Source organism: Canis lupus, chromosome 33 (genome assembly GCF_011100685.1).
Source record: "Canis lupus familiaris isolate Mischka breed German Shepherd chromosome 33, alternate assembly UU_Cfam_GSD_1.0, whole genome shotgun sequence".
Taxonomy (NCBI): domain Eukaryota; kingdom Metazoa; phylum Chordata; class Mammalia; order Carnivora; family Canidae; genus Canis; species Canis lupus.
In genome coordinates, this window is record NC_049254.1 from 5,796,201 (window position 1) to 5,820,125 (window position 23,925).

General features: G+C 45.9%; 1 protein-coding gene across 1 annotated transcript; it reads right to left on the bottom strand.

The window, feature by feature from the left end:
* Positions 1 to 604: 604 nt before the first annotated feature.
* Positions 605 to 17,554, bottom strand: CPOX (coproporphyrinogen oxidase). Its single transcript, XM_038582557.1, has 7 exons — positions 17,008 to 17,554; positions 13,544 to 13,687; positions 13,144 to 13,254; positions 11,617 to 11,758; positions 9,171 to 9,389; positions 4,914 to 5,018; positions 605 to 2,575 (listed from the first exon to the last, which is right to left on the bottom strand). Exons 1-7 carry the CDS (start codon positions 17,552 to 17,554, stop codon positions 2,488 to 2,490), a joined length of 1,356 nt encoding a protein of 451 aa, XP_038438485.1. The 3' UTR covers positions 605 to 2,487.
* Between the last annotated feature and the right edge of the window lie 6,371 nt (positions 17,555 to 23,925).

Consider the following 23,925-nt stretch of genomic DNA (forward strand, 5'->3'; position numbering starts at 1 on the left):
GCCCAGCCTTCGAGTCCCAGCCTAGGCACAGAGGGGTCAGGTGATTCCTGTCTCCGTGAACCGGAACAGCGAAAGACACATGGAAGGATAAGTCCTAAAGAACTGATTATTCAGCCTCCTAACAGGGTGCTCTTTCAGGTGCAGAAGTTTTTATCTCCTGAGACACTCAGGTGAATAGGTGGGTAAGCAGACTACAGTGATGGATATAAAGTAGGGGTGAGACATTTGCTCCAAGGCATTTACATGCCATTCCCCAAATTCCCATCCCTTCGTCCACTAGTATGCACGTACAAGCACCGGCAGGAAGTGTTCAGGCCGTGTGGAGGTACACCCTGGGCCCCTAATAGGCTCAGAATAAACATCAATATGAACTTGAGAGAAATTCATTTTGAATAATAGCAGAATGACCTATTTTCTAATAGTTACTCAATTCTTGGGTTTTTTTTTTTTCTCTCAGGCAGTCTTATATGTAAGAGAAATACATGGTTATTGAAGGATATGAAAAACTGATACTCTGAAATTTTGAAATTTCATCTTAGTACCATGCCCAGACTCTGAAAGCCCTACACACAATGAAGCAGACTAGCAGATCTATATACGAGACTTTTTGTTGTAAAAAGTAAACAGGTTTATTTGACCATTTGTTCCTACATGCCTATATTTTTTTATCAGCTTTATTAAAGTATAAATCATACATACAATAAAATTCCATGATTTCAAGTGTGACGGTCGATGAGTTTTGATAAACGTGAACAGCCTAGTAATCACTGCCACAATCAATATAGAGAACATTTCCATCCTCTTCAAATATTCTCTTGTTCCCTTCCAAAACCAATTCCCCAGTTCTAGCCCTGGCAACCACTGACGCACTTTCTTTTGTTTGAATTTTGGCTTTTCTAGGTTTTCACATAGTGTACTCCTACAGTGAGTTCTCTTTTGTGTCTGGCTTCTTTCACTTGGCATAATGCCATCTTGCTGTCTGCCCAAGTAGTTGTTGCTTTTCACCGATGAGTAGTATTTTCACATATTGATGTATCATCATTTGCTTATCCAGTCATCTGTTAATAGGCATTTCTGTTGTTTCCAAGTTTTGGAAACGGGAGTAAAGCTGCTCTAGAAATCTGAGTGCAAAACATATTTTTTGGGGTAAAATACCTAAAAATGAGGAACGATGGTTTTAGTACTAAAGAATATTTAACTTCCTTACATCAGGTATCCTTAAAAAAATTAAAAATACAAACCTATCTTAGCTATATTTCACAATAAAATTTATCAGAGGATCTATTGTAAGATGGTTGAAGAGTTCATACACTTTCCAGCCCTAAAAAGTCACACACATAATCACATACATTTAACATATTCCAAGATAATGCTTAATAATATGTAGGAAGAAACTATTCCTCCTAAATTTCAATAGATTATGTAAAATAAGATACACTAAAAAAAAAAAAAAAAAAAAAAACACTCATATTAGATGAACAAAGAAGCCCCATTAAGAATTCTGTTGTGGTTTTCTCTTAAGAGCAAAGAGCTATGGAATCTCTAATTTAAAAAGAGGATGATTTTAGTCCATCTTACAAAGAAATATGTTTATTAAACATCTACCTGCTTCTCACACTAGTTGACTTTAAATAACGAAGGAAAATAATTCTCATTTCCTAAATGAGAAACACTTCCTAACTCATATCCCCAGGATTGTTCTTAAACTTCCATATAGAAAAGTCTGGAATAGGAAATTATAAATATCAGACTCCAGGGTTATAAGCTTTCACATTCAAAAGTGCGGAGAATCCAACATTAACAAATTATAGTTCTTCAAAATTCAGAACCACATCTTAGATGTCCCTTAAGTAACAGTGATATTACTTCAGAGTTAACAACTACAATCACTGAATTGTAACACATGCAGATATTAAGAAAATTTCAAGTGTTCTAAATATCATAAAAATGAACATTTTACAATATCATGATATATAAAGATCATGTTCAACGAAACTTCAGTCACAACAAAGTAAAATTTTACCTTCCTTTCAAGCTGCTTTCTAATTATTAAGTCTTAACTTCACTGAATGGAAAATAAAATCTATCCCGCAACAGATTTTTGTGGCAGAAACTAAAACTTTAAAAAATATCTGAAATGGAAACAGCATGAGAAGTTTCCTGACACTATATTTAGAGTCCCTTAACTCAACACTTAGAAACTCAATTTCATATTTTGTAAACTAGTCATATAAAATGATCCTAAAAGTATAAATGAGTTTTGTATCAACCAACGGACTCTGACAAGCTGCCATCTCACCACCTGTCACCGGCAGCTTCCAATGGAAACTTGTGGTACTTAAAACACATGTCAGCATCTGCCCAGGAAGCAGACCGCAGAGCGAAGACTGGAGCTCCAGGACACAGGTTATTAACTGCCACACGGTGGCAACGCCGCCAGCACACATTCTGTGTCCCCCAAGCCCCAGGAAGGCCACTCCGCATGCATCAATGCACCCAGTCTCTCGGATGGCGCAGAACTTCTAGAATTTCCGCTTCTTTGGAGTTCTCTGGGGGTGAATGCATGTACTCCCATCTAAACAGGTCCAAAACAAAAGCAAAAGATGTAATAATAATAATAAAAGTTATAATGAGCAATCCACATACCTCCTTACTGAAAATAAATGAAAAAAATTCTAAGAGCAAAAAATTTCTTATACCTTGTCTCCAATGTACCTAATATGCCTTTTACTCACCAGCCTTTTTAAAAACATTTGCTGTTAAAGAAAGCATTTTAATAATTCCAGAGCATACTTTGGCTGATATTAATATCCCAGAGTCAAAATACACTTTCACCATAAACCAGTTTCATACAATGTAGAACCTCTGATGACTCATGTGCAAATACTTATGCATTTATTTTAATGTGTTACTTTCTATTTAAGGCAATGATATTGGTTTGCCTTTTTAAATAAATTCTGTCAGAAATGGGGATCCCTGGGTGGCTCAGTGGTTTGGCACCTGGCTTTGGCCCAGGGCATGATCCTGGAGTCCCGGGATCGAGTCCCGCACTGGGCTCCCGGCATGGAGCCTGCTTCTCTCTCTGCCTGTGTCTCTGCCTCTGCTTCTCTCTCTCTGTGTGTCTATCATAAATAAATAAATAAATCTTTAAAAAAAAATTTCTGTCAGAAAAGGGATATAAAATTTAGGTAAATAATACTTCAGAGAATATACAAATATAGTCGAAATGAGCTGTAGAATGAAGTCTGGCAGACACTGGTTTAGACCAGGGGTTAGCAAACTTGTCCTATCCAGGATCACAAAATAGATGACTTTAATTTAGGCTTTGTGGGGCTGCAGTCTCTCGCATAGTCTTTTCTGTTTTTAATAATCTTCTAAAAATGTAAAATTCATTCTTAGCTCAAGGTCTGTAAATTATGTAAAATAAGGTCACATCACAAGTGGTCTTGGATTCACTTGCAGCCTGAAGTTTGTGCACCCTTGCTACAGACTCTAAGAAGCTAAAAGTGACCTGTCATGTAAACTGTTCAGATGGGCAAGGGATTGATGTATAATCCATCCATACCTGCAGCTAAGAAAATACCTTGTAAGTAGGGGCCAGTAGTAACCAGGAAGAAAACTGGAGACCTTAAAAACCTTATCTCTACTTTTTCTTCATGTCTCGTCTCCAGGGAGGCAGGAACACCTAGCAGGGATGTGCGTGAGCTTTCAGCTAAGGACATGTGATCCCAACAACAGCAGTCGTACGAGGACAGAGCGAACGCCATTCTGAAGGCAGTCACAACCATACAGGGTGCTAACCTAACCAGGACAGATCTGCGCGGCAGAAAGAGGCCAGCCCTTCCTCGGTGCCACCCAGCAGTCTTCTTATTTGGACATTTACACTCACAGAGAAAAGAAGATTCTAGCTCTTATAAAACAAGTTGTGTAGTTTTTCCTTTTTTTCCTGATCTTTTCTATTTCATCGTGTACACACATCATTCTGTTTCTTTTTTTTTAAGATTTTATTTGTTTGAGAGAAAGAGAGCGCAGGAGCAGGGGGAGGGGAAAGGAGAGAGGGAGAAGCAGACTCCCCACTGAGCAGGGAGCCTGTCCCAGGGCTGGATCCCAGGACCCTGGGATCATGACCTGAGCCCAAGGCAGCTGCTTAGCCAACTGGGTCACCCAGGTGACCAATTCTCCCATTCTCATGTTCTTATAGCCCAAAAGTCAACCCAATAGCACCAACATAAATAGATCTGTCTTTGAAATTCCCCTCATTGGGCTGCCTGGGTGGTTCAGTCAGTTTGGCATCCGACCCTTGATCTCAGCTCGTCTTGACCTCAGGGTTGTGAGTTCGAGCCCCACATCAGGTGCCACACTGGGCATGAAGTCTAGTCAAAAAATAAAAAATTCCCCCATAGGTTCAGTTAGCCTTTATGGAAGCTCACCATAGCAGCACGTAAAGCACAAAGAGGATGCCAAGCACCAGCAACACTCCTTCATACTTTCAAATAAGCTTGATGCTTCACACTGGAGAGCAAGACTTTTCCTCATAAATGTAACAATTTCTAATGAAATAAAGTTGAAAAATCTGATGTGCTCGAATAAATTTGCTTTGCCCATAGCTCTTACTAGAAAATTACCAGGTCAGCAAGGTCGCTCTGGGCCCCTAGATGTCGCCATCCACCTTATGTTCTCACTCCCTCTATCCTTTCCCGGCCGTCACCCACAAAGTCACATCATCCATCCTGACTTTAAAAAAAACAAAAAATATTATTTTCCTTATTATATGACTATGATTTTATCATAAAGTCAGCAAAGTCAAACCACTGAAGTCTTTAGGTAAGACGTATACAGTGTCAGTGTTTGTGTTTTGCGGGGCTCAGCCGACTAAGACCGGAGAAATAATTATCATGATGAGTTATTCTTACCGCGCGGTTAGAGGTAAAGACATCAAGATGCTTTCGATCCTGGATCCCGGAGTGAAGAGGCCAAACTTTGTCCCCCGATCATACAGCAGGTTAAATTCTACATACCTGCCACAAAGACAACAAATAACAGTAGGGCCACTTGAGTAAAATCTTTCTGCAGATTAGCGCGTGCAGGACACTCCCAGGGGGTGGGGGTGCCCCTGCCCCCTGCCGTCCTCCTCCCCGTCGGCTGGAACAGACAGAGGAGCCCCAGGCTGCAGCCAGCTAAGCCTTCTCCACGTGGACAGGCATAAATAAAGGCATTCTACCCAACGAACAATACGATATAGATTCGGCGCCAACACAGAGCAGTTACCAAACAAGGAGGTTATGTTTTCCAGTAAGTAAACAGAGTGGACACGGGGCTGACACCTGCAAAGCACAAAAACAATCAAGAGAAAGAAATGGCACCTCCGTCAGGACAGAACAGCTGTCTCTGGCCTTGCCCCAAGGTCTGAGATGTTTCAGAAGACTTTTCACCACCTGTAACTTCCACGCACTAAGATGGTGAAAACTGTTGTAATCGAAAGGCCAAGTACAGCTGACAGGAATTGAGTAACAATTACTAATATATTCTAGATACTTCCTTTCTTAAAGTACGTAACAGCCCTGATGAGCAGTGATATAATTCAGTCTTCCGGCAGATTCGTGGCAACCATAACAATAAGCAGTGGTTGAGCTACAGTCTTTATTTTGCTAAGAAAGACGTCTTTAGCCTCAACCTAAAACTTGGTTCAATAAATTTATTTTCCATTAACTGCCACGGTGTCAGATCTAAACTCTGTCTGGCTTCTAAATCTCTGACTGCCTTTGACCTCACGGGATTTTTTGTAAAAGGTCATTAAAGTTCAAAGATAATTTTTCCTACTCATATAAATGTAAAATGACCCACAGAGCTGAAGATTCAGTGAACAGTGCCCCTTTCAAATCATTTTTCAACTCATTCACAAGCTGTTCTCTTGGTCTCCACTTCCCTCAGACAGTCTGTTTGCCCACTGCATAGGCTTTAATGACACCTGGTGGAAGACAGCCTCTAGAATCCCGCAGTACTTAAATTTTTAGAAAACACTCTTCTGTGTAGAAACTTGCCAAAAGCCCTGAGGAAATGTAAAGAAATTATATCTATGGATCCCTTTCTAGTACTCAGTATTGATTCATCACAGATTGAATTGTGTGCATCAATAACTAATACCTTCTTCTACTTGTTTCGAAAGATAATATAAGCAAAATGTCTTAATTTCTTCCTAAGACCACGGAAAAGAATTTCGGTCTCTCGGCCACCTTGTTCACCCCGGACGCTGCCTTTATGAAACATGATATTCAAGGGATGGCTGTGCTACTCTAGTCTGTACGGATGTCTCTTCAAAGGCCCTTGCAAGGGACTCTCTAAATGAATTTTCTGGGAGGATCCCTGTACTGCTTTCCTTTCTTGAGTGAAAAATGCCTCTCTGACTCCTACTAGGTTTCACTTAGATCTGATCTTTCTGATCCTTCCAGATACATTCATCCTGAGGGGCCTGAAAACCATGAACCTTAGCCATTCCCTTCAACTTAACAGATACCCAAATTTTATGCTGTTTCCCTTTCCCAAAATACAACAAAGTTAAAGATCTTTAGTTTCTGGGGCGCCCGGCTGGCTTAGTTGGTAGACTCAGCCTAAGGATTGTGAGTTTGAGCCCCATGTTGGGTGTAGAGATTACTAACAGATAGATCAATTCATCAACTGATTGATCAACAGACATACTTTAAAAAAATTAAAATTAAAAAAAAAATCCTTAGTTTCTGTTCTCCTATGGAAAAGAAGACTCTAAGATTGAAGTTCAAGGTCTGGGGAGAGAACAGCAGTAAGTGGATAAGAGACTAAAAAAAATTACCCAGTAAGAGACTAAAGTCCAAAGAGAAGCAGCCTGACCTGGGCAAGGGCAGCTCCTATTTGGGGCAGGAGGCAGCGGAGCCCGCGCAGATACAGATAGGGCTCTGAGCGCCACGTGGAAGGAGGTGAAGGCAATGCTGACAACCACAGTGAAGAGCTGGGTTATCTTAAATCCCAGAGTTGACTGCCCTCTTAAAACCTACCGATAAAGGTGGTGGCAGGAGGTTCTCTGTGGGAAACAGCCACCAAGACCAAAACCAACACAAAATAACAGACACCAGCAAGAACACAAAACGTTATTCCTATGTCTTAGAAGTTTTAAGGCTTTGTCTAATTAGTATTCACAGAATCTGTCCACTTTGCACATGAAATCCTATGAAAACTAGAACACTGCATTTTCCTGAGGGTTTTTTTTTTTTCTTTTTTGTAGATTTTCATTGGATATTTATTGACGTATAATTGTTACATTAGTTTCAGGTGTACAATATGATTCAACAGTTCTGTACATTACTCTGTGCTTATCGCCAAAAGTGTACTCTTAATCCCCTTCACCCTATTTCACATCTCCCACCCACCTCCCGGCTTGTAACCACTAATTTGTTCTCTGTATTTGAGTCTAGTTTTTTTGTTTCTTTTTTATTTGTTCATTTGGTTCTTACACTGCACATATTACTCAGCCATAAAAAAAGAATGAGATCTTGCCATTTGTAACAACATGGATGGAGCTCCAGGGTATAAGGCTAAGTGAAATAAGTCAGAGAAAGACAAATACCCTACGATTTCATTTACATGTGGAATTTAAGAAATAAAACAGCACAGAGTTTTAAATTATCCTCTCAGGCACACCTTCCCCACTAAACTGGGAGCTTCTTTTCCAGATGCATGTTATGCACATCTTTGTCACTAGGATAGTGCCTACCTAGAGGGATAGTATAATAAATATCAAGTGAAAAAAGGGAGGAATAGTAAAGATATAGTTGAAAAATCAGGAGACAAAAAAAAAAAAAAAGTCCCAAACAGATGCATTAAGAACTTCTAACAAGAAAACGTAATCACTGCCATTCTCCCCAAGTTTCTAAATAATGACCAGATAACAGAGGCAGCTGTAAGAAAGAATAAACACAAATATTTACCTTTAAACCTGAAACATTACCTAAGTTGGCCTTTTCAGGGACTAGCCTTACCTTCTTAAGTACTGGAACTATTATTTGCCTGAGACAGAATTACATACATGAGAAACTCCGTGTTACAGCTAGGGACCAGAACTCACATGCAGTAAGATCGCAATGAGGACTGACGTGAGCTAGCAGAGTGGCTCACCTGGAGCCGATGTGCAAGCATACCCTGGGTGCAGATGACGTCAACGTGGTCACCCGACTTAGCTCACCAAGCTCAGCGCACAGAACAGGGTGGCTAAGGTGACTATCTGGTAAGACATACAGACCTGCTTCAGCTGTGTAACGTCCTCCACGTAAGGGAAAGACTGCCAGTCACGGTGACCTGCTTCCACATCTGGGGTCTTTTATTTCCTAGTTGTGTTATCTTGGGCAAGAGACTTACTTTTCTCGGAGTAAGTTTTATCATCTGTAAAATGATGATAATCAGACCCGTCTCACAGCTGTATAAAGACTAGATGCCAACCGTCTAACGTTTTGGCTGGCACATAGAAAGGACTCCCTAATTAGTAAGTATTACCATTAAGTATAAATGATCTCTGAGATGACTATGTCCATTATAATGACCTCCATGAAATCTTAAAGATGAATAGAAACGTGTGGGAGTCCAAATTTACAATGCAGCAAAAACATTAAATGATGCCCATATCTTGGCATAAGGCTGGAAGGCACTGCTAGAAGGCCCAAAGGAATCAGCCGAATTAAATTCAGCAAGTACCACTACATGGCTGCTAGGAGTCTCTAATGTACAGACAATGAAATAAATTTTGCCTTTTTTTAACGTTTTATTTATTTGAGAGAGAGTGTGTGCTCACACATGAGCATTGAGGGGAGTGGGGGAGCAGAGGGAGAAGCAGACTCCCCACTGAGCAGGGAACCTGATGCAGGTGTCGGGGCTCAATTCCAGGACCCCGAGATCATGATCTGAGCTAAAGGCAGAGGCTCAACCACCCAGGAGCCCCAACTTTGCCCTTTTTATAAAACTGTTCCACACAATTTTTAATGTGCATTTAACATTCATCTAGCTATAAAAAGCAGCTCAGGATAGTATTAATACACCTCTAATGAAGTAACTGCCCAAGACAACACACCAGCCACTATGACTCCTGCTGCCCCACTTCCCCCAGCAGTCATGCAATGAGACGATATATTCTCCTGTTGCTCACTCACCGTCCTCTCCGGAGCTGCTGCCATAGCTTCTCCTGGGGCGTGAAAGAGTCATTGTGGTGCTTTTTCACAAGAGGAATATAAGAAGGAACAACAGCCTGGGCACAGCTCTGCACAAAGCGAAACACTTCCTCCTTGGATGGAGAGTCAAGGTCATCAAAAAAGATGCCCCCGATGCCCCTCCTCTCCCCACGATGGACTATAAAAAAGTAGTCATCACACCTGGAAAACACAGGAAAGCCATGTCAAGGATCAATGTGAGCTTTCCAGCTTAGGGCGCTATCCTTGACTAGTGCCCACACGGTGGCCTTACTTTTCCTCCAACTCTGAAATGACACTAGGGCTTTAGACAGATTTCCCCCAAGTTAGCGCCCACATAGGAAATGCTCGTGCTCTTATGTGCAATGCAAGTAGGGAATTTAACACATGTCTATGGAGAGGATATGGAACTCTAAAAACTTTAATAAAAAAGAAACAAAGAGTCCAGTATTAATAGCGTATTTCTTAAAACGAGTGATGTGACTGCCTTCGGCAGCACTGCTGCTTCTCCAAGAGGCTGGACAGGACTCCTCTAGCAACACCACCAACCAAGTCTGTGTCTGGGAACCAACCCTTTGGCTCCTGAGTCAGATCTTTATTCACCAAAGAAAGGTACAGTAAATAATCTCTAAGGTCTCTTCAGCAATAGAGTGAGGGCCCTATAGTACGCATGACTGAGGGAGGGGCTGGCACAGGAGCCGTTCAGAGAACACCTACAGACGTATGAAAGGTTACTCTGTGAGCCCGCACAGCAAACTATCCATCTGGTCGAGTCTTCCCCCTCACTGTGCCTACTAGAGCGGGTTTCCTAAAAATTATTTCCTAAATGCTAAATTTGTAGAATAGTTTACAGTGTCGAAATAGCTTGTTAGATGATCTCTAGAAGAATAATGATCTGTAAATAGAAAAACCTGTACGAACAAAAACTAAAAGCCATTTAAAAGATTCTATTAAAAATAGACTTAATTTAAAAAAAAAAAATAGCCTTCTAGCTTAAAAAAAAAAAAAAAAAAAAACAAAGGTAGTAGCTGCAAATCCCTAGAGCTGATACACTGGTATGATTCCCCTTGACTGATTTGTTGGCCTTCTTTTCCATGTACATCTTTTTTTTTTTTTTCAAGATTTTATTTATTTATTCATGAGAGACACAGGGACAGGCAGAGACACAGGAATAGGGAGAAGCAGGCTCCCTGCGGGGAGCCCAATATGGGACTCGATCCCGGATCCCGGGATCATGACCTGAGCTGAAGGCAGATGCTCAACCACTAAGCCACCCAGATGCCCCTCCATGCACATCTTATTAACATAGTTGAAGTACATCCTGAGTAAGGTTGTGAAATCAGCTTTAACCAAATCACCCTAATTCAAAATCTCCATGAAATTATGAAATTAAGAAATTTGCTACATACTTATACTGAAAGCTTATTTTTAACTAACCTGCATCCTCAATATCTTAGTAACTAATATCACCCAGATAGAATCATCTCAATAATAGCAATAAGAGGAAACCAAAAAATGTCACCCAATGTCACCCATACCAGTCCTCTTCCTGGAAGGATGCTGATTTGTGAGAGAGAAAAAAAAACAAAACAACAACAACAAAAAACAACCCTCCACCATGTCTCTATGCTCCCACCACTATGCAATTATCAGTGGTAATATCGATGGAAAAGAGAATATACCCTTTCTGAGAGTCTTAAAGCTGGACTCTGCATCTTACATAAATAATATCAAGATTCCACAATTATTAGTTCTAAAAGCAAAGCAAAACTACCCCCACCCAAACAAACAAAAAACACCAAAACCTCTTCTCCCCCTCCTTTTTCAGGAATGCCAATTATCTCTAAGCAGGTTGGGTACTTCACTCTTATTCCAAACAATTAATGCCTGGACTCCATTTCACATCTACCAAATATCCTGGATCTCCTCACAACACATTTGTTTCCCTTTCCTTTATCATTCGAGTTTCTTTAACACAGTGTCCAATCCCACTCTTCTCCTTGCGCAAAGCATCTGGTATATTTGCATCGCTCCCTAATAGTTCTCCAACCCCCTCCAAGTCCTAATGTTCCCATGGCAACAACAGTTCTCAACTGGGAGGAGGAGTAGATATCCTACCCCAGGATTAAAAAGCCTCTAATTCTCAGGCATAGATCACGTTAAAATTTCTATCCTAAATTATTTTTGCAGTCAAAAATATGCTGCTACCCAATTTTTATTACAGACATTCAAATATTTCTAAGTAAGTAACTTAGTAAGACTGCTTCAAATGGGTATCCCACTTCTAAATGGGCAAAGAAAACAGATCTACCTTCATAAGTTGAAAAAGGCAACACGGTAATTGCCTTTAGGACCTACAAAAGGAAGGAATGAAATGTATTTTAGATGTATTGACAATACCTTTACCTACCATTTTTTAAATTTAGGGTAGAGATCAGGACCATGCTGGTCACAGGCCTCCTTCAGAGTTCTGTGAAAATGGACAGCATCCTCTTGGTTCAAGTATGTTGGAGTAAGGTCACACCCACCGCCAAACCACCACTGCTTGTTACCTACAAAACCAAGGCATGAGATTCTCATGCAGACGTTGGACTGTGAGAGGCAGCGCACTACTTGTATCTGCAAAGTGAGTTTATCAGATTCGTTTATTAAACATGAAATGGGGGACAATCAAAAAGTATTTAACTAAATTTAGCTCTGAATGCCCAGGAAAGCCTAAGCAGGAAAGAAAAGGTAAAAGCAGAAAGAGAAGTAGGAAATTAAAAAGTGAGAGAGTAGAACCAGACAGGGAAAGGACACGCATGGCAGTGAATGAGGAAACACCATGTGGGTGGGCCAGGCAGTAGATCTCGAGTCTGGCTGCGTATCAGAATCACATGAAGAGCGTTAAATGCCTCTGCTAGGTCACAATTTAAAGAACAAACAAGCAAAAAACAAGCAAATCTCTGGCCCAAGCATCTACGGTTTATAAAAAACACCCCTGGAGATTCTGATGTTGCCTGAATTAAAAACCACTGCCCCGCCCCTTACTCCAGGAAACACTTGCAGACGGACACAACTTGACATCTGAGAATAAATATTTCATGTGCTCGGTTGGGTCGACAGACTGCCAGTACCAGTGATCGACTTCTACCATGACAAGGTTGAACCGAACGGAATGTCTTCAAAATGCAAGTTAAATACCTGGCCTTTAAATGCCATCACTGCAGAGACACCAAGAGCCCCAGAGTGGCACCGCATGGATGCTCTGCTGGGCGGAAACACCCGGCCCAGCCTAGAGAGACCGGGGCTGGAACTACATGTCCACAATAGGCACCATAATAGGCTTCACCCTATCTTAAGCCCACAGACAGTATGCTGGGGACTAGTGAACCAACGCACGTGGAAGACTTTTTCCAAAAGCAAATCCTCCATTTCAATATAACCTTGTACATAATAAGGTTTTCCTGTGGACTTCCTGAGGATTTCTTTTCTTGGGCAAAGAACCCTGTGTGCACTCTGAATTTGATATTCCTTAAATCATTCCTTCTGTGTTGAAGGCAATATGGGGAAGTCACAGCCCAGCCAATACTATTTTCTCTTTTCACCTTTAGTGTACAATCCATTGCACTAGCCAAGGAGTAAGGCTTCATATGCCTCCTGAAAAACCTAGTTAAGATTTATGTATTCTGGGGCACCTAGTGACTCAGTGGTGGAACGTCTGCCTTCCGCTCAGGGCCCAGGATTGAGTCCCACATCGGACTCCCTGCATGGAGCCTGCTTCTCCCTCTGCCTGTGTCTCTGCCACTCTTTCTGTGTCTCTCATGAATAAATAAAATCTTTAAAAAAAAAAAAAAAGATTTATATACTCTTTCTCACATTTAGATCATACCCTCTGCCTTGTTTTAAAACACACATTTTGCACAATAATATTTTGCACACCTCCAGGGATGCTTACCGTCGGCTTCTTCTACTTCAAAGTATCTGTAGTTGAAATGGATAGTAGGCGCATGAGGATTCTTGGGGTGGATAACAGAGCTCACGCCCATAGCTGAAAATGGCAATTTACCTGGAAAGTAAAACATGAAGTGAGCAGCACTCAACCAGCAGGCTTGATTAACTCCAACTTAGTTTCTGAAGCAATTTTCAAGAGCTGCTTTTATGTCTTTTAAAAAACCAATCTTTAAAAAGTAAATGTGAACATGCTTCTCTGGTATATGCACCCAAATGGCTTTTTTTGTCGTTTTTTTTTTTTTTTTTTTTTTTTTACAGAAGCACTGTTTATTTTACAAATAAAACTTGTGAAGGGAAAAAAAGAAGTTTGAAAGGACTGTGATAGGCTATGGAGACTGATTTACCATCTTTAGTCTTCAGATTTTTTCCTCGGCTTCTCATTTGTTTTGCTGCTTCCTCAGAAAGATTCCCATGAACAACAGAAATGCTCACCCCAGCCTTTTCAAAAACATGCCCATCTTGAAGTACACAGCTGATGCCACCACCTCCTGTGTATAGAAACAGAAAATGAGGAGAGAGCATAAGGGTACAGCAAAATCAAATATAACCCTTGCATGAAGGTGGTGGGATGAGGAGTTATCTTCCTCTTCTCCAAATCTTCTATAACATCAGTATATGTATAATTTTTAAATACAATAAAATCAGGTAATCAGCTTAGCTTGACGACACTGCTACTGAGAGGGGGCAAAAACTACACCTTCCCCACATCACTAAACTGAAGATTTCTTCTACAACTAAAATAAACACAGGAAAGGGATGCCTGGGTGCCTCAGTGGTAGAGCCTCTGCCTTCGGCTCCCTGCATGGAGCCTGCTTCTCCCTTTGCCTGTTTCTCCACCTCTCTTTGTGTCTCTCGTGAATAAATCTTAAAAAAAAAAAAAAAAAAAAGAATCACATAATATCTTCCCTTCAACTACTGTTCAAAATGGCATGCGTTGGTTATGATATATGAGAGGAGGCTGAGATTAAAAACAGGCATGGGTATATTTGAGGGGTATTCTATTATAGAATTTAAGAGCTTCCTATTATTTCAAATGTTTTTTTCTCAGTGTGTCATTTACCATTTAATTCTGCTTACAGGCAATTAAAAAAAAATGGTAGCTATTTGAACTCTTCAGGGATTGGGAACCTTAAACTGAGTTAAGACACATATTAATATTTAAGTATCTGAGCTTTATGCTTAATAGCTAGCTTATTTTTTATTTTTTATTTATTTTTTGCTAGTTTGTTTTTTAAACATTAGAGTTACCATCAAGCCAACTGTTTTATGGAGGTACCTGTTTGCCTTGTTTTGTTTTTAAGAATTTTTAGAGCTGGATGGGACGTAAGATGACCCAGTGCAAACTACCCGCCCCCTGCACATTTCAAATGAGAAAATGAGGTCCAGAAAGATAAAACACCTTATCACAGATAAGATCACACAGCTGGCAAGCGGGCCCAACAATTCGTCTTTCTATGCATCACACAGTATTGTAAGCACTTCACATACATCCAACCTGATAATACCCTCATATATTATTTCTAATCTCATTTCATTAATGAGAAACAGAGGTACACCAAAAATTCAGTAACTTCTGAAGACCGCAGTAGCTATTCTAGTACTTGAGCTTGTCTGGTTCAGACATTACATTACAGAATGGAAAACACTTTGAAGACCACATTTAGCCTCGTTTAATATCAATGTGGCGGTTTCACAGCTCAAAGTCCGCTGAGGAGGAGCGGCAGTAGTATTCCTGGCTAAGAAGTCAGGAATTCCTCAAATTTATGACCAAGATGTGGGGTTTTCACTCCACAGGCAATAACAAGGTCATGAATACATGATTCTCTAAAAACTGGGGTTTTCTTTATTAAAGTATTATTGACATATATTAGTGTCAGGCGTATGACGCAATGATTTATTTTTTTGATGCAATGATTTAAATGTTTGTATATGTTGCAAAATAAGCCTACTTAGGTCATCACAGAATTACGAAATTTTTTCCTTACAACGAGAATTTTCAAGCTCTACTCCCTTAGCAACCTTAAAACACGCAATACGGTATTTTTGACTATAGTCCCCAAGCTGTGCGTTATATTCTCATGAGTTACTTCATAACACAGTTTGCACCCCCCGCTCCCCTGGGTCATTCTGTCCGCTCCCCTCGCCCCCTCCTGTTGACAACCACTAATCTGAACAACTGGGCTTTAATACTGAAGTTTTCTGGCCGTTGGAAGGAAAGATGTTCCCAGTGGAAACCTGGCGGTGCAGGCAGAGCTACTGACACGCAAGCGGTCCTCGCGCCCCTTGAGAACAAGACGCAGGGACACAAGGTGGCCGCGGGCTGGAGTCCGGGCCGGGCAGGAGGCAACCTCACGTTTCCTCCAGGAGGAGAAGGGGTGAATGCGCCCGAGAAACGGGGGAGACGGGGAGACGGGGGAGTCGGGGGAGTCGGGGGAGGGCCGCTGCTCAAGGACAACTCGGACACGCAGGCGCAGGCTCCGCGGCTGAAGATGACCTTAGGGCTCCGAGGGGACCGCCGTCAACCGCGCCGCCCGGGGACGGGGCTCAGGGGCTGCGGACGGACGGGGACGGGGACCGGGGCGGGGACGCGGGGCTCAGGGGCCGCGGGCGGACGGGGACCGGGGACCGGGATGCGGGGCTCAGGGGCCGCGGACGGACGGGGATGGGGACCGGGGCGGGGATGCGGGGCTCAGGGGCCGCGGACGGACGGGGACCGGGGACGGGGATGCGGGGCTCAGGGGCCGCGGACCGACGGGGACGGGGACCGGGGACGGGGATGCGGGGCTCAGGGGCCGCGGGCGGACGGGGACGGGGACCGGGGCGGGGACGCGGACGGACGGGGACGGGGACCGGGGCGGGGACGCGGGGCTCAGGGGCCGCGGGCGGACGGGGACCGGGGACGGGGATGCGGGGCTCAGGGGCCGCGGACGGACGGGGACGGGGACCGGGGACGGGGATGCGGGGCTCAGGGGCCGCGGACGGACGGGGACGGGGACCGGGGACGGGGATGCGGGGCTCAGGGGCCGCGGACGGACGGGGGCGGGGATGCGGGGCTCAGGGGCCGCGGACGGACGGGGACGGGGACCGGGGCGGGGACGCGGACGGACGGGGACGGGGACCGGGGCGGGGACGCGGGGCTCAGGGGCCGCGGGCGGACGGGGACCGGGGACGGGGATGCGGGGCTCAGGGGCCGCGGACGGACGGGGACGGGGACCGGGGACGGGGATGCGGGGCTCAGGGGCCGCGGACGGACGGGGACGGGGACCGGGGACGGGGATGCGGGGCTCAGGGGCCGCGGACGGACGGGGGCGGGGATGCGGGGCTCAGGGGCCGCGGACGGACGGGGACGGGGACCGGGGCGGGGACGCGGACGGACGGGGACGGGGACCGGGGCGGGGACGCGGGGCTCAGGGGCCGCGGGCGGACGGGGACCGGGGACGGGGATGCGGGGCTCAGGGGCCGCGGACGGACGGGGATGGGGACGGGGACGCGGGGCTCAGGGGCCGCGGACGGACGGGGACGGGGACCGGGGACGCGGGGCTCAGGGGCCGCGGGCGGACGGGGACGGGGACCGGGGACGGGGACGCGGGGCTCAGGGGCCGCGGACGGACGGGGACGGGGACCGGGGACGGGGACGCGGGGCTCAGGGGCCGCGGACGGACGGGGACGGGGACCGGGGCGGGGACGCGGGGCTCAGGGGCCGCGGGCGGACGGGGACGGGGGCCGGGACGCGGGGCTCACGGCCTGGCGCACCCTCGGCGGACGGCCGCCCCCTCCCGCCCCGCCCCCGCCCCGCCGGGCCGCTCACCTTCCTTCCTCTCCCAGCGGTCCACGGAGAAGCGGGCGCCGCCGTCCACCTGCGCCAGCGCCCGGCACACCTGCGCCTGCGTCTCCAGCACCAGCAGCTCCATCCTGGTCTTCATGTCGCCCGGCCTGGCCCGCAGCTCGCGCAGGGCGGTCACCGGCGGCGCCATGAAGCAGCGGCAGCGGCGGCCCAGCTCGTCGTCGTCGTCGTCGTCGTCGCCGTCCTGCCGCCTCCCCGGCGACGGGCTCCGCGGCCCCCGGCTCCTGGGCTCCGCCTCCGCCCGCTCCGCGCGCCCGAAGGCGGCGGCCGCCAGCCCCGCCAGCCCCGCCAGCCCGGCCAGCGCCCCGCTCAGCCCGGTGCCCGGCCGGGGGCCTCCTCTCGCCGCCGGGCTGTGCCCCAGGCCCCGGCTCGGCTCCCGGCCCGCGGCGCCCGGCGGCCGGCAGGTGCGTCCCGCCGCGCGGCTCCCGGCCCCGGCGCTCAGCCCGCCGCCGCCGCCCCGCGCCGCTCGCCAGCACGAGCCCGCGCTCAGCCCGCCCAGGCGCAAGGCCATGCTGCCCGCGGCCGCGTCCCCGGGTCGGTCCCCGAGCTGCCGCGGCCCAAGTCGGCACCCGCGCCTGCAGACGCGACCTGGGGCGCAGAAGAGCCGGGCGGCCGATGGGAGGCGGGGGCTGCTGGGAGCTGTAGTCCGGCCGATGGGAGGCGGGCCCTGCTGGGAGCTGTAGTCCGGCTGCTGGGAGCTGCGGTGCGGCTGCTGGGAGGCGGGGGAGGCCGATGGGTGGCGGGAGCTGCTGGGAGCTGTAGTCCGGCCGATGGGAGGCGGGGCTGCTGGGAGCTGTAGTCCGGCTGCTGGGAGCTGCGGTGCGGCTGCTGGGAGGCGGGGGAGGCCGATGGGTGGCGGGAGCTGCTGGGAGGCGGGGGAGGCCGATGGGAGGCGGGGCTGCTGGGAGCTGTAGTCCGGCCGATGGGAGGCGGGGCTGCTGGGAGCTGTAGTCCGGCTGCTGGGAGCTGCGGTGCGGCTGCTGGGAGGCGGGGGAGGCCGATGGGAGGCGGGAGCTGCTGGGAGCTGCGGTCCGGCTGCTCCGCCTGCAGGGGCGCGCCGGGGAGATAAGAGGGTGCGCCTCCCCAGGAGGGCGGGCCCCCAAACCCGGGAGCCGGGTGCTGATGATGCGAAGGCGGAGATAAGAGGCTTTCTGGTCACGTCCCACTTCTGGTCGGCTGTCCGTCCAATCAACCCCCGGGAGAAGCCAAATTAGGGCTGGAGGCTGAGGTCTAAGGGGTCAGAAGTATAGCCAGAGACACCCCCCCCATGCACATTTTCATCCTGGGTTGCAAATCCTGACCCCGAATCTGTAGAAGGCCCCTTCGACTTCCAGAGCCTGCCCGATGGGCTGGGGCCGGAGCCTGGGAGACTCCTTACTTACAAGCAGTTTCTTTTTCTTTCTTTCTTTCTTTTTTTTTAATTTTTATTTTCTTTTTAATTCGTTTTTATTGAAGTTCGACTTGCCAACACATAACACCCAGTGCTCATCCCATCAAGTTACCAGCAGTTTCTAAAGGGAGTCCACCAGGTGGTAAAGGGCGCCTAAGAAAATCCTAGAAAAAGACTTTCTGGGATCAATTCATAACACAGTTCATCACTCAGATCTTCCCAGGTCTTTCTCCTGCCCTACCCACTTGATTATTTTAGAACTAGGAAAAGGAACATGATCATTTTTACTAACTCAACATAAAGCTAATGATCTGGTGTGTTTGGATGACCAAGGGATAAGAGATTTAAAAATACTTAAAATCCTAAATCGTGGGGTGCTGCCAAGTATTGCTCACCTGTAGTACTTTCAACAACTCCTGTAAACTAGGCCGGGCAAACGTTCACACTGCTCCCCGCGACCCCCCAACGCACAAATGCCCACACACTCTTTCTATAGAAGAGGAAAGAAGCTAACATAGATTTGACGGATTTTTGTCATTGTTCCTGTAACCATAGCACGGTGCTATGTTTTCTAGACACAAAAGTGTTAGAAAGACTGTAAGCCACTGGTGGTAGTATCTGCAAGTTTTTTCTTAGTGTCTAGATGCAGTGATGGAATTTCCATGGCCATGGGTCAGACCAGCTGATCAAGCCAGCGGATCTTACCCATCCAGAACTTCCTCTGGCAGCTCTCACACTGGGACGCAATGTTAGCTGGGGAGGCATGCTTGACTGGCTAGCAGAGTCAATGAAAAGTAAAGGCTTGCATTGAGAAGTGAACAAACCACTTTGGGGGAAGAAAACCAATGCCTTTTAGCCATAGTGTGACTTGCTGGCAGGCTGAGTTGCAGGAAGAAAGGGAATATAGGAACTAGCACTTCAGGAAGGGTTTTTCACTCCTCCCTGATGCCTGTGATAGGAGTTTGGCTGGGCCTGGGGGTACTGATTGAACCTCATTCATGCAAAGAACCTCTCCAGCCCAACTTCCTGTAAGAACCCCCTTTCATCATCGCTCTGATTCTGAGAATACCCATAAAGCTAGGAAAAGATAAGCAGGCCCAGGCCATTTGGAACATATGCCCAGTCAGATAGTCTGGTCTTGAGCCAGCTGTGTACTAGTTTGCAGGTTTCCATCCCTCCTCATCCTTAGCCTCTCTGTGCAAAGGGCTGCTCTCATTCCCTCTGACTTCCAGGGCCCTCCCTACCCTCACTTGATTATACTCTGCTGAAGAAAGATCTTTACAACTATCAGCCTTAAAAATAAAATAGCCAGTTATTTAACCAGCAAAGATGATGAGTTTATCTGGGAATAGCAGAGGAATTGCAACTTAGGACATGCAAACTTCAGCACTCTGGAGGCAAGAAGGAGAGAGGAAAAAAAAAAAAGGAGAGAGGAACGAAGAACAGAGGGGAGGGCCTTGCTTTTATGGAGGAAAGGAGGGAATTGGGAGGGGTTGCTTTGGAGGAAAGTTCATAGGAGAAGGAGAGTTGCCAGTTGTGATGGTTTCTCATTGGCTGGGTCACTGCTGGGTGAGGAGAAAACCTTCCTCCTTCCTGCTGGGTTATATAAAGTAAGCGGTGACTGATACTGAGTGAGCACCATCCCTTCGTTGCTCCTGGCCCTATTTCATTTTATTTTATTTTATTTTATTTTATTTTATTTTATTTATTTATTTTATATTTATTTTTATTTATTTTTTTTCCTGGCCCTATTTTAAATTGAGTTTCATTTATTCAATTTCACACAGCCTGGTTAATGAGTTTAAATCATTTTCCTGTGGGGACAAAGTTGTCTCCAAGGGATTTAAGTCCATTTTTTCAGTGTGGAATTAAAAAACAAACAAACAAAAAACCATCCCCCATTCAAGCTGTTTCAAGCATCGGAAAGCTAGTGGGAACAAATAATAAGTTTACAATAACTTATAAGACATAAGGGCTAAGGTAAGAGTTCTCACCCCCTTTTTTTTTAGTCCAGTTGCCTGCACCGCTTTGTGTTCTGTATGACCCTACCAAGCAAAAAGATTCTGAATAGATTCTGAAACTCATGAGACATAGGTATATGAAGTGTAATTTTTGAAACTCCACATACTTCTCAAAATCCTTATGAACATTCCCTCTCCTCTGATCCCAAAGCCTTGAGCATAACGGACATCAGGCCTGCTCTTTCCTAGAGAGAGTCAGAAGGGACTCTGACTTCATCCCCCTGACGCCTTTACTGCTCTCTAATGACACACACACACACATACCCACCCACCCACCTACACCACATACACTCATGATTCCCGCTAGCTTTAAAGGAAAGATTTTATTTATTTATTCATGAGACACACAGAAAGAGGCAGAGACACAGGCAGAGGGAGAAGCAGGCTCCATGCAGGGAGCCTGACGCGGGACTCATCTCAGGACCCCAGGATCAGAGCCACCCAGGTGCCCCAAGTCCCACTAACTTCACTAAATTGTAGTATTTTCACCAATTCCCTAATTTTGAGGTCTGAACTCAGGCTAATTATTAACAAAGTATTGCCAAACAGATGTGTTTACCTTGGTGCACTTCTGCCAATTTATTAAAAATTCTAATGGGGATGGTGGTGGAGTGGTAGAAGCAAGATTAGCAAAGAGATGGACTTTTGGATTTTTTTTTTTTTACTCAATTTTTCTCCTTAAGATTTATTTTTTAAATGTTTAGGTCTTTAGAGGCAAGTATTTACACATTTCATGAAAATAATTGGTTCTTAAAGTGACATATAGGTTAAATATGCAATACAATTTGGTGTTGCTGACTTGCGTTTTTTTTTTTTAACTGAAGTAATTTTAAAATTAGTTTTTCAGAAGAGGTACAGACACCACTCAAATATTCCAGAAAATTTTTGTGAAAGGGAGAAATCATGGTGCCCCCCCCCCCCTTAGTCCCTTGCCAGTAGCCTCTCCACATTCCTTCTCTACAGAAATATGCATATATCTGGGGTTGGAGCAACCATTTGTGATGAAGATTATGAAAATCACATGAAAAAATTTGCAGAGCAGTGGGATAGAGGAGCCTGTGTCCCGCTACATCCTGGAGCAGATTTAGCCCTGAGCTGGAGTTCTTGTTATATGAGAAAAAAATGATTAACCTGCTGTTTGTCAGCTTCAGTCTTTTTAGCATCCTAATTATTCCATCTTGATTTGGACGTCCACCCTGGAACCAACCGGCAACGGCCAGGTGTAGAGGGTGGGATCATGCTAGGACATGATGACCTCCTACTAAAAGTGGGGGGAATGGTAAGTGTGGGATACCGTTTCTAGAAAAAAAGGAAATACAATAACCAGACAATACCATTGATGCCCACTCTAGAGAGAAATTGTTGAAGATAATTCTGAGGTATGGAGCTTGTGAATCTAAGGTGAACAAAAATATGGAATTCAGAAAGAACTAGCAAGTGTAGGTGTATAGGAGGTAAGTTTAATGTAGACAGTTATTAAAAGTTATTTCTACCAGGACACTGGGTGGCTTAGTCGGTTAGGCGGCGGCTCTTGATTCCAGCTCATGTCGTGACCTCAGGGTCCTGGGATGGAGCCCCGCATCAGGCTCCATGCTCAGGGGGGAGTTTCTCTCTCCCTCTCCCTCCACCTCCTCCTCTCTTTCTCTCAAATAAATAATCTATTAAAAAAATGTTATTTCTACCAGTTCAGTCAAGGTGTCCAGCTGTTCCATTTGCTAGGTACAGAAGCTTCCTGATAAGCGCGCTCTTTCACTATGTGGTGCTTTCCACAACCATTCTCAGAGGCCTAAGAATGCCCTGGGTCAACTAAAATGAAGAATTGTTTGGGAAGATGTTGGGAAAAAGTGTTGGGGTCTATGCAGGTAACCCTTCTTTTGGCGATCAAGGAGCCATGGGCATGGGGCAATAAGACATCAGACAGCAGTAGGAAAGACATTTCCCTTTGCTCCGGTGTATCTGCCTCCATGGTGACCTCATGGCATTTGCAACTGGTGCTATTTGCTCAAGAGAGGCAGAGCTGCTTTCACTCACGTTGTCGTGGCAAGGTCATCTCACCCGGTGAGCTCCAGTGCTTTCTTGGAAAACACACATCTAAGACTTTTTAACTTAAGTCCATATCCACATCTTTTGAAACTTAGGAGTCAAGAATCTAGTTCCCTTCGTTCTCTGCTTCTACCTACAGTAACATTTCCTTCTATGTCTGGTTAGCTGGGACCACGACCTGCTTCTAGAAATGATGAGGCTGGAATGAAAGCAAAGGGTACCTCTGAAGTAGGCGCTTAGGCTGAGATTCTGGGGGGTTAAGAATGGAAATGTGGGAGGGTTTTGGGGGAGGGAGTGCCGGAAGGGTAAAGATTGGTGGGACACCCCCAGCGTGGGTTGATAAGAAGTTCATGGGAGAACTTTGGGAACAAAATGATGAAGTGCTCGAAGTCAGAACACAGGGAAGCAGACACATTTGGGGGCAAGGGAAACACGAAGTTTTAGGGCCTTTGTGTCAAAGGAGCATGAGAGGGAGAAGTCATCAGGGAAGAAAGCTGGCCTCTCTGCTCAGACAGCACAAGTGCTGAGCACCAGAGCCTGGAGGTTTTTTTGTTTTGTTTTGTGTTGTTTTATCAGTGTTCAATTTGCCAACATATAGAGTAACACCCAGTGCTCATCCCGCCAAGTGCCCCCCTCAGTGCCCGTCACCCAGTCACCCCCACCCCCGCCCACCTCCCCTTCTACCACCCCTAGTTCGTTTCTCAGAGTTAGGAGTCTCTCATGTTCTGTCTCCCTTTCTGATATTTCCCACTCATTTTTTCTCCTTTCCCCTTTATTCCTTTTCACTATTTTTTATATCAGGTCACTGGTTGCCTTTGAGACAGAGCTTCAGAAAACTGGATGAGGTGGCTGCTCGATTGAAAGAATATACGCAACGGTAGTAACTCAGGGTGCGCAATTATAAGAGCAATCTTTTATTTGAAGTGGAAAATTGGAGCATGTTTTATGTTTGTTTTTCACCCAAAGGAGTGATGCGACAGGGAGAAACTAAAAATGCAAGAATATGCACCAATAGGCCGAACCAAGCTTTGTTTTCTCTGCTTCTTTTCCTAAATTGAACCATTCAGCCCCCATTCAGATGGCCCGAAGATCACGGGGCAGGGGAACGAGGACTGGGCCAAAGGATGAAACATTCTTGATCCTGGCATAGGTACCTTCAAGGGACCTGGCCGCCTTGCTCCAAACATTTGCCCCCAACCCTTCCTCTCCCTCTAACCAGCACCCAGGCAGCCTTCATGCTCTGGCCTCAACTATAATTGAAGGGTTATGAGAACTCTGTAGGGTAACTACTCTTGGTCAAACTAAGTCCTGGATCATTCTTTTTTTTTTTTTCTCTGTAGACATTTATTTAGCCCTTTCATGGGCTAGGTTCAAAAGAGCCCCATAAGGTGGATGGAAACACTCTTACTGCCCTTCGGTGATGGATCA

Coding starts and splice junctions, on each gene's coding strand:
- CPOX (XM_038582557.1), bottom strand. CDS start 17,554: ATGGCCTTGCGCCTGGGCGGGCTGAGCGCGGGCTCGTGCTGGCGAGCG. Junction 13,688..17,007: donor CCGCTGGGAGAGGAAGGAAG/GTGAGCGGCCCG, acceptor TTCTATACACAG/GAGGTGGTGGCATCAGCTGT. Junction 2,576..4,913: donor TCTTTACCTCTAACCGCGCG/GTAAGAATAACT, acceptor GGACCTGTTTAG/ATGGGAGTACATGCATTCAC.